Source organism: Herpailurus yagouaroundi, unplaced genomic scaffold (assembly GCF_014898765.1).
Source record: "Herpailurus yagouaroundi ecotype Mexico unplaced genomic scaffold, PumYag 141, whole genome shotgun sequence".
In the NCBI taxonomy this organism is placed as follows: Eukaryota; Metazoa; Chordata; class Mammalia; order Carnivora; family Felidae; genus Herpailurus; species Herpailurus yagouaroundi.
In genome coordinates, this window is record NW_024412396.1 from 71,447,654 (window position 1) to 71,458,770 (window position 11,117).

General features: G+C 43.9%; 1 protein-coding gene across 2 annotated transcripts in view; it reads left to right on the top strand.

The window, feature by feature from the left end:
* EML1 (EMAP like 1) overlaps positions 1-11,117 on the top strand; it is a 191,760-nt gene that overhangs the window by 100,741 nt on the left and 79,902 nt on the right. For both annotated transcript variants that reach the window (XM_040478209.1, XM_040478210.1), the window contains exon 2: positions 10,117-10,299. In XM_040478209.1, the coding sequence (XP_040334143.1) occupies positions 10,117-10,299 (183 nt within the window). The remainder of the gene's footprint in view (positions 1-10,116; positions 10,300-11,117) is intronic.

The window sequence follows — 11,117 nt, forward strand, 5'->3', positions numbered from 1 at the left end:
CCCCCCCCCCCCCCCATCTGCCCTGCCCTGCTGTATGTGCGCACTCTCTCTCTCAAGTAAATAAACTTTAAAAATCTTAAAAAAAAAATAACATACATAACTTGCTAGGGGGGTTAATCATCTGAATTGCCAATCGGATAAGGTTTTTCTTTGATGGAATTCAGATCCCCTCTCCCATCTTGTGCCCCAGAATGCTGGGAGATGTTCAGAGGCTGGAAATGGTTTGTGTTGGGTAGACCAAGCTTTGGGTTTTGTTTTTCCTTTCGCCAGTTTGTTCGTGAGCTGAATTTGAATTTGTAAAGTCAGTTGAACAACACTGGCCTTTTCTATACACACGAAGGTTAAGAACTACAGACAGCTCACACTGCTCCCAAGAAGTCCTCCAGTCTGTTCCTGAGAGTAGCTACCTGAGGAGCAGAAGTGAGACAATCCATGTAGGTTAGTTAGGGTAGCAGTTCCGGCAGGATTTTCAGAGCACTGGGATTACGTCACGGGGACCACTTCAGCAAGTCTTGCAAATAGAAGTTCTCTTAAGCAGACAGATCTTCAGTGTTTAAAATGTTTCTCTTTAATGTTTATTCATTTTTGAGAAAGAGAGAGACAGAGTGCAAGCAGGGCAGAGAGGGAGGGAGCCACAGAATCCGCAGCAGGCTCCGGGCTCCGAGCTGTCAGCACAGAGCCCGACGCGGGGCTCGAACCCACAAACCAAGAGATCGTGACCTGAGCTTAAGTTGGACACTTAACCGACTGAGCCACCCAGGTGCCCCTGGACCTTTCGGTTTGTAATCACTTGTATTTGAAGGTAGATATTGAGGTGGTCGGAGTTTTGTGCTTTGGGTTTGGGGAGGTTTTTATTTTAGGTAAAATATTAAAATTAGGGTTTTTTTTTTCCCCTGTACCAATTTGGCAGTATAATTAAAATGGAATCTGATTTCTGCACTTTTATGAAAGCCATCTATAGAGCACGCTGAGGCCACAGTGATCCTATTTTTTCATTGTAAATTTTTAGATGTGTGTGGGGGTGTGTCTATGCAAGGTGGTGTGGTAGCAGCCAACTTTGTCCTTTTCAGGGCTGTGCCGGCCCCCACAGCCAATGTGCACTGTCTCTCACAGCTGCTGTCTACGCAAAACAGCCCCCAACTCACAGAAATGCACGACTCTACGTGCCAGATTCTTTTATGACTTGGAAAACATGTTTTATTCATAAAACACTAATTTCCAATTGATTTTTTTTAATATTTATTTATTTTTGAGAGAGGGTAAGCAAAGGAGGGGCAGAGAAAGGGGGACAGAAGATCCGAAGCAGGCTCCACGCTGTCAGCACAGAGCCCGATGCGGGGCTCAAACTCACCGCAAGATTATGACCTGAGCCCAAGTCGGATGCTCAACCGACTGAGTCACCCAGATGCCCCTCTAATTAATTTTTTAGTGCTATTTTGCATAACAGTGTTCAGACAACACATGGGGATTTTGAAGGAAAGGTTAACTTTGGTGATTTTTATCAGTGATAATAATTAACAGTGACAACGACTGTAGGCTGATTGTAGCCTGCATTTATTTACAAAGCATTTACAATATGCAAAAATGCATCCTAAGAGCTCTATGTATATTAACTAATTGAATAGTACAGCAACCTGCTGAGGTAGACAACTGTTGTTGTCCCTGTCTTACAAGTGGGGAAACTGAGGCACGTGGAGATACAATAACTTGCCCTGTGTCACACAGCTGGGAAGTGGCAGGGCTGGGATTTGAACCCCTGTGACCTGACTCCCGCGTCCGCGCTCCTGGTGACTAGCGGTATCCCTCTTCTGGAAGTCCTGTCCAACACTACTTTGGCTCTGGAATGGCTTCACCCGATCCTTCTTCCTGAGGCCGGAGACCCTCCCAAGTTAGGTCTGCCATGGCCCAGGTCCCCGTGCGACAGTTGCTACCCGGGCTTGCCCTCCCTTTGAAAGATTTTATTCAGCTCTTGCCTTGCTTCTCAGGGGACAGACAGAGCTAACCTACCTTTATATCCACACCCCCCCTCCCCAACTTCTCCCTTCCACTTGGCTTGCCCTGATGAAGTGGGACTTCCCTGCTTTCCCATCCAGGTCAAGGGACAGAAGGAGAAATCACACAGAACTGCTGTCTGTTCGCAAGAAGCGGTGTAGACCTTAGGGGCGGTCTCTTTCCAGTGAGCCGCAGGTGTTCTCATTGGAATATGTCTTTGCTCAGATCTCAAGGCGTAATAGCCACCAGCCTCAACAATCCAAATAGCAACCCCTAACTGACAAAGCCAATGGGTAGACCACATCTCCCTTGGACTCCCCAAAAGTTATTTTATTTTCTATGTTAGCATTCAACAAATCTGCTCTTTGGAGACCGTTCTACGTATCTTAACACAATAGAGATTCGTGTAACCCACCACCACTGTCAGGATGCGGAACGTTTCCGTCATTCCCCAAAACTCTGGAGTGCTGTGCCCGTACCCCAACTTTTGGTAACCCCCGATCTGTTCTCCTTCACTGTAGCTTTGTCTTTTGGGAAATATCGCATAAATGGAATAACACAGCACATAACCTTCGGAGACTGGCTTCCTTCGCTCGGCGTAATACCCTCCAGATCCACCCAAACCACTGTATCAGTAGTTAGCTTCCTTTTTATTACTCTACGGAGGTAGCACGGTTTAGGCGGTCACCAGTTGAAGGACATTTGAGTTGGCTGCAGTTTTTACCGCTTCCAACTTTTGTGTACAGGCTTTTTATGAATGTGGGTGTCCGTTTCTCTGGTGAGTCTGGGTCATGTGCTATGTGTATATTTAACTTTGTAAGAAACTGCAAAACCATTTTTCCAGAGCAAGTGTACCATTTTATGTGCCCACCAGCAACGTAAGAGGGTTTCATGTGCCCCATATTCTCGCTGCATCTTGTTTGGTCAGTAGTTTGTATTCTGGCCATTCTAATGGGTGTGTAGTGATATCTTGTCTCATTGTGGTTTGAATTTGCATTTCCCCAATGGCCGGTGACACTGAACATCTTTTCATGTGCCTGTTTGCAGTTTAGCAAAGTGTCAATGAACTCTTTTGCCTATTTTTTAATCGGGTTGTTTGTTTTCTGACTGTTGGGTTTTAAAAAGTTCTTTCTATGTCTCCATCAACAGGGAGAGACGGAAAGAAAAAGACATAGTCACCAGTATTCCCAACGGACACAATACGAATCCTACTTTAGGAGCGGAGAGAATGGAATATGTAGTTCTTGGAAGGCAAGGAGTGTGAGAAAAGATGATTTGCCAATTCTTACCTCAAGTTTGATTTCTTGGGAGAGATAGGTCTGTGACGTGTTTTTAAATTTTTTTTTCAACGTTTATTTATTTTTGGGACAGAGAGAGACAGAGCATGAACGGGGGAGGGGCAGAGAGAGAGGGAGACACAGAATCGGAAACAGGCTCCAGGCTCCGAGCCGTCAGCCCAGAGCCCGACACGGGGCTCGAACTCCCGGACCGCGAGATCGTGACCTGGCTGAAGTCGGACGCTTAACCGACTGCGCCACCCAGGCGCCCCTGTGACGTGTTTTTAAAGAGTTCTACAGTGTTTCCCTCATAGGATCTGTTGAGTTCTACATGTATGTGAATGCTTGATGAGTTCTTTGGGTTGTCCAGCATTTAATCCCCGTTATTCTGTCTCAGAAGTACCATAGACACACTTGGAAAACGTTTGTGTATGAAACTATTCTCTGTTACTTAGAACGTCGACAGAACTTGAATTTAGGGGCATGGCAGATTCATATCCAGTAAGCAGAAATTACAAAATGGTAGATTTCAGTTTCAAAGGCCACGATTCTCTGAGTACTTCTTATGCTTCTCAGCTCCCTCGTCTTTGTTTCAGTTGTTTCCGTTGCCTGGAATGTGGCTCTTCTTGCCTTTCTACATAAATGTTTTTATCCATCAAGGCCAACCCCTGCTTGCTCCTGTTTTCCCAGATGAAATCCAGATACCCATTTACCCATCTATTCATCCATGTTCCAAATATTTATTGAGTTCCTACCCTGTGTTACATATTGGGAGAATAACTCGGTGGACCAGCAGAAAAGATTTCTGCTTTTATGGAGCTTACATTTGATCGATGTTCTCAGAGAGCAGCCAGCTTCTGATTTCGTTGATTTTCTTTGTCCATGTTTTATCCCACTGACTTCATCTCTTTTCTTATTTCTCTTCTTTTTGCTTGATTTCGTTTCTAACATTTATTTATTTTTGAGAGACAGAGCAAGACAGAGCATGAGGGGGGAAGGGCAGAGAGAGGGAGGGACACAGAATCCAAAGCAGGCTCCAGGCTCTGAGCTGTCAGCACAGAGCCCACCGTGGGGCTCGAACCCATGGACTGTGAGATCATGACCTGAGCAGAAGTCAGATGCTCAACCAACTGAGCCACCCAGGTGCCCCTTGCTTGATTTTGTTTTAATTTGCTCTTCTTTTTCTAGTTACTAGTGAAAGTTGAGAATCATTGATTTGAGGATTGTCTCCTCTTCTAACAAAGAGATCTTAAAGCTATTAATTTTCCTCAAGGACTTGCTTTAGCTTGTCCTTGTGTGTCCCACACATTTTGAAATGTTACATTTTCACTATCGTTTAATTAAAAATATTTTCTAAGTTGTCCTGTGATGTTGTCTTTGACTTAATGATTATTTAGAAGTATCTTGTTTAATTTACAAATAGTAGGGGTTTTCCGTGTGGTCTTGTTTTTGATTTCTAATTTAATGCCACTGTGGTCAGAGAACATACTCTTCTAGTCTTTAAGTTTGTTCTGGTCTGCTTTTTTTGCCCAGAACCTGATGTGTCCTGGTGAATGTATCATGTGCACTGCCATCGTTGAGTATAGTTTTCCATACATATCAGTTAAGTCAAACTGGTTTATAATGCTGTTCAAAACGTCTATGTCTTGAGTGATTTTTTAAAAATTAATTGTCCTATCAGTTGCTGAGACAGGAGTGATGGAATCTTCAGGAATAATTGTGGAATTGTCTATTTCCCACTTTAATTCTGTCAATTTTTGCTTCGTGTATTTTAAACCTCTGTTATTGTGATTGTCTTTCTGATAAATTGATCCTGTTTTCAGTATGAAATGGTCCTCTTTATCTGTGGTAATACATTTTATTTGGCATCTATGTTATCTGATTATTAATATTTCCACTCTAGCTTTCTTATGCTTATTGTTTGCATGCTATGTCCTTTTCTTTATTCATTTATTTTCAGCCTGTCTGTGTCTTTGTATTTAAAGTATGTATCTTGTAGGCAGCCTATAGTTGGGTATTGGTTTTTTTTTTTTTTTCCTGACATTCTCAGACTTTTAATTGATGTGTTTAAAGAAATTAGTGCATTAATGTAACACTAGTGTAACTATTGCTATGTTAGGTTTGGGTTTATCATTTTACTTTTTTTCTCCTATTTGTCTAGTTTTTGTTCCTCTTTCCTTCTTTTCTCTCCTTTTGGATTATTTGAATATAGAATTTCAATGTAATATTTTTGTTGTTTTTTTTTCACCTATACTTATTTGCATTATTCTTTAGTAGTTCCCTGGGGATTACAATATACATCTTTAACTTTTCACAGGTCTCTTCAGTTAATAATGTATAATATTAAAATCCTGTGTAAAATATTAAAATCTCATATAAAATATTAAAATCTTATAGATCCATATCTTCCCCATCCTTTGTGTTATTGTTGTTATATGTATTACATGTACACACCTATAAATCTTACCAGTGTTAACAATTTTCATCTTTATTTTTAAAAAAATTTTTTAATGTTTTTATTTGTAGTTGAGACAGAGACAGAGCATGAGCAGGGGAGGGGCAGAGAGAGAGGGAGACACAGAAGCCAAAGCAGGCTCCAGGCTCCGAGCTGTCAGCACAGAGCCCAACACGGGGCTCGAACTCACGAATTGTGAGATCATGAACTGAGTCGAAGTCGGAAGCTTAACCAACTGAGCCACCCAGGTGCCCCTATAATTTTCATCTTTAAAAATTTAAAGGTTTTTAAGAACATTAACAGGAAACTGCAAAAAGAAAAAAAAAAAGTCTTGAACTCATTCAGATATTTATCACTTCCAGTGATTTTCTTGAGTATCTGAGTTTCCATCTTCTATAATCTCCCTTTACCCTGAAGAACTTGCTGTGGGACTTCTTAGAACATAGATCTGCTAGCAATGAATTCTTTCAGTTTCCATTTATCTGAAAATGCTTTTTTTTTTTTTTAAACCTTCACTGTTAGAGGCTACTTTTGCTGGATATAGAATTCCGGATTGGATTTTTTCCATTCCGTACTTTAGAGATGTTGCATTCTCTTCTAGTCTCCATCCATGGTCCTTGCCCAGTATAGACCACGTCAGTTTGCTCTTGCTGCTTTCAGTATGTGCCCTTAATCTAGTTTTCAGCAGTTTGATTACGATATGCCTTGAGGTGGGTTTCTTGGTGTTTATTTTGCTTGGAATTTGTTAAACATTTTGTTGTTTTCTGTTTCTGTCCTTCATCAAATTTAGGATTGGGGGGGAGGCCTTTATATTTCAGATTTTTTTTCTGCCTTGTCCTCTTTCTTCTTCTGTTCCAACTTAATGTACATTGGACTGGTTGAGGTCATCTAACAAATCCCCAAGGGACTTGGTTAATTTTTTTCCCCCAATTCTTATCTCTGTGTTCTTTACCCTGGATACTTCCTCTTGCCCCGTCCTCAGGTTTACGTGTCTTTCCTCCATCATGTCCACGCAGATGCACCCGTTCGGTGAACTCTTTACTTCCGAAAATGTGTTCTTCAGTTCTGAAATTTCCATTTGGTTCATTTTTATATTGTTTCTGTTTCTCTGCCAGTAATTCCCCCTTCTCCACTGAAATTTTCATTCACTGGAAATAACCTCATTTTCCGTATCTGTTAGTTCCAATATTTTGTTCATCCTGGAGTTGGACTCCATTTATTTTCTTTTCTCTTGAGAATGTGTTCCGCTTGTTGATTCTTAAGTATGTTGAGTAATTTTGGATTATATCCTGGACATTATGAATCTTAAGTTGTGGGGATTTTGTATTCCATGATTTCCCTCTAAGAAGTGTTCTTTCCTTTGTCTTAGCGGCTGCTTTTCTTGGCTGGACTTGAACTGCTAACTGCTTCTTGGGCAGTGCCTCCGATCTCAGTTCTGATCTTCTGCTCTTAGCTGTAACACTTGACTCTGTTCTATGCGGGTGTGATCCGCAGGTCAGCCAGAGATGGGATAGACAGAGTTTGGGAATCCCCCCGCTCTGGCTTCTTCCCTTCTGGGATTTCCCCACTCTCTTCAGTGGTCACAGTTTTTGGACTTCACGTTTTGGCTTTCTTAGCACAAAATGGCTGTGGGGCTTTCCCACATGTACCCTTAACCCCACCGCGAGTACCATTTAACTCTGGCTAAAAGCCATGGAAAGGAGTTTCTTGTATATTTTTCCAAGTGAGTGTAAACTCCCCACCAGAGTTTATATACTTGTGTCTCCTCTCCAGCACCTTCAAGTAGTTGCTTTGTGTGTAATTTCCAGGCTTAAAATTGCCTTCTGCAGGAAGGTGCTGTCCACAAGGGGTCTGTCCTACCTGGAAACAGGCGCAACTCTGTGGTACTTACGTTTTCTAGTTGGGACGTAGAAGATAATCAAGCAAGAGCACAGTAATGCTATGAAAGGAATAAATAAGGTTGACGTGATCGGAGCACCAGCCTTAGGTAAGGTTGTTAGGAAGGTTCTCTGAAGAGCTCTGTTTGAGCCGACACCTAAGAACAGAAAACAGAACAAGCAAAAAAAGCTTGTTAAGAAATGTTTCACGCGAAGGCAACAGCAGATACCAAAGAGAGAGAGGTCAGTGTGACTGAAGCATGGAGAGAAAGAAGGGACGATGTGAAATAAATGGGTTTGCAGAGGCCAGGAGACCTTATGGGACACGGGAGGCCTTGGTAAGGAACTGGCGATTAACAGATCCGTACGAGAGGCTGGGATTGCCATCGAGGTCACGGGGTGCTTAGCAGACAGATCATGTTACTTTGTCAGACTAGCTGGCCCTTAACAGGCATGACTGATACATGGTGTAGTCTTGTTTCGTTTTCTTCCGTTATTTTAACGAAGGAAAAAATCTTATTTATGTGGTCTTAGATTCCGCATTGCAGCTAACTTTTATAACGTTACCATCTATCGTGTTTTCATCAAATAACAAAGATTATCCATAAGTATCTGAAGAGGCTATTAAAATACTTCTTCCTTTCCCTACTGCGTGTCAGTGTGAGGCCAAATGTTCTTTATATACTTCAACCAAAATAACATAGCACAGCAGACTGAATACATAAACAAATCTGGTTCTTCACTAGTAAGTCAGCCATGAAAGAAAATTTTTAAACAGTCAAAGATGTCAGTCCTTTCACAAAACTATTTTCGTTTTTAAAAAGATAGCCGTTTTCCATAAAAATGGGCTACTTAATATGTGATACTTTTGTTCTTTGTAGCTGAGTCATGCTTACATATTTATAAAATGCTGTTTTAATTTTCAGCACAGCAGATACTGATAGACACAATTCACACAAACAAAAGTTATTTGTGGTCCCCAGTAAGTGTTGCTGATGTAAAGGAGTCCTGAGGCCACAGTGTCTGAGAAGTGCTGTGTTAAGGCTATTTTATGTGGGAAAGATAATACATCACGATAAATAAATAAATTATTTATTTATCACGAGAGAGAGAGAGAGAGAGAGAGAGAGAATGTGAGCAGGGGAGGGGCAGAAAGAGACGGAGAGAGAGAGAATCCCAACCAGGATCCCCGCTGTCAGCACAGAGCCTGATGTGGGGTTTGAACTCAAAAAACCATGGGATCGTGACCTGAACCGAAACCAAGAGTTGGACACTTAACTGACTGAGGTACCGGGGTGCCCCAAGCCTTTTTTTCCCCAAAATTTTTATTTAAATTCCAGTTAGGTGGGGCGCATGGGTGGCCCAGTCGGTTAAGCGTCCAACCTTGGCTCAGGTCATGATCTCACAGTTCGTGGGTTTGAGCCCCACGTCCAGCTCTGTGATGACAGCTCGGGGCCTGGAGCCTGCTTCGGATTCTGCGTCTCTCTCTCTCTCTCTGTCTCTCTCTCTCAAAAATAAACATTAAAAAAAATAACTTCTAGGGGCGCCTGGGTGGTGCAGTTGGTTAAGCGTCTGACTTCAGCCAGGTCACGATCTCGTGGTCCATGAGTTCGAGCCCCGCATCGGGTTCTGGGCTGATGGCTCGGAGCCTGGAGCCTGTTTCCGATTCTGTGTCTCCCTCTCTCTCTGCCCCTCCCCCGTTCATGCTCTGTCTCTCTCTGTCCCAAAAATAAATAAAAAAGTTGAAAAAAAAAATTAAAAAAAAAAAATAAAAATAACTTCTAGTTAACATATAGTGTAACATTGGTTTCAGGGGATAGTGTTGTCTTGGGATTATCTGGCCAACCCTTCAGTTAGCATGGTCAGAACAAAAGCGAGACGGTGATGGGGGCGGGGGGTGGATTTCTGCCATGTGTGGGGAGTTGCACGCTGGTCCTTCCTCTACCTCTGAGGTCTCCAAATGTCATGGGAAAGAACATGCATTGGCCCGTGTCTAGAATAATACAATAGCGCTTAAAACCTCAGCTAAGAGGGGCGCATGAGTGGCTGAGTCGGTTAAGCGTCCGACTTCTGCTCGGGTCATGATCTCGCAGTTTGTGAGTTCGAGCCCCGCATCAGCATCGGGCTCTGTGCTGACAGCTGGGAGCCTGGAGCCTGCTTCGGATTCTGGGTCTCCCCGTCTCTCGGCCCCTCCCCTGCTCATGCTCTATCTCTCTCTGTCTCTCAATAATAAATAATGTTAAAAAAAAAAAACTTTAAAAAAAATAATAATAAATAAATAAATAAAACCTCAGCCAAGAGGAAATGAAAAGCACGAACAGAATCACTAAAGACTAGAGCAGAGTGAGACGTTGTAGTTCTGTGTCGCACGAGAGGGCCCGTGGTTTCTGCACGAGAGCAGTGGCCTCCAGGGTATGAATGGTACCGTGTCCCAGCAATACGCTCCGGGCGTGCGGGTCGGTCCCATCCCTCCGGGGGGCACTCGAGAGTCACTTATTCCTCTCCTTTGGTTTAGATGACAGCGCTTCCGCCGCGAGTAGCATGGAGGTGACGGACCGCATTGCCTCCCTGGAGCAGCGCGTCCAGATGCAAGAAGACGATATCCAGCTGCTCAAATCGGCGCTGGCCGACGTGGTCCGGCGGCTGAACATCACGGAGGAACAGCAGGCGGTGCTGAACAGGAAAGGACCTACCAAAGGTGGGCGCCGTAGAGGCACAGGGGCAGCGCTAGACTTGGTCTCGTGGAGGACGCTTGCCCTGGCGGATGCAGGCCCTCCTCAACAGCGACAGAACCTCAGAAGATCAGGGAAGGGCTCTCAGCATTGCCCAAACCATCACACGAGGCGGGACAGGGTCTTTAACTTTATTTAGTTATCTTTGGCTTGACATGAGGGGATCGTTAGCCTGTGGTTACATGTGCAGATGGCCAGAACATGCTTGTGGAGTCAAGGAGGGAGCCATCCAGGGGCCACCCACCGCTGGGAGCACAGGTTTATCTTGCAAGGCAGAGCCGAGCACAAGGAAACCCCCATGATCCTCTGGGCGCCTTGGAGTCTGTTCCACCCAGAAACTTTCTGACAACTCTCCTCTCTTTCCGTGTACTCAGCTTCTGTGCTGCCATTCTGTTCGGCACAGCCACCAGTTAATGATCCTACGCCACAGCGAAGCTCTGCCCAGGACCGGGGGCCCCTAAGGGGCAGGCCCTTCCCTGAGGAGCTCAGAACCCGCAAGCTTAGGAAGCTCCTTCCGGGCACAGCCTGCTGTGTCCTTTGAATGTCCTACTCTGCTGTCCAGGAGAGCGTGGCCAGCTACAGAGTCTGTTATCTCGTGGGTTTCTGGCAAATTTATTTTTTTTTTTACCTTTTTTAATGTTTATTTAGCTTTCAGAGAGAGACAGAGAGACAGAGCACAAGCAGGGGAGGGTTAGAGAGAGAGGGAGACACGGAATCCAAAGCAGGCTTCAGGCTCTGAGCTGTCAGCATAGAGCCTGACAGGGGGCTCGAACCCATGAACCGC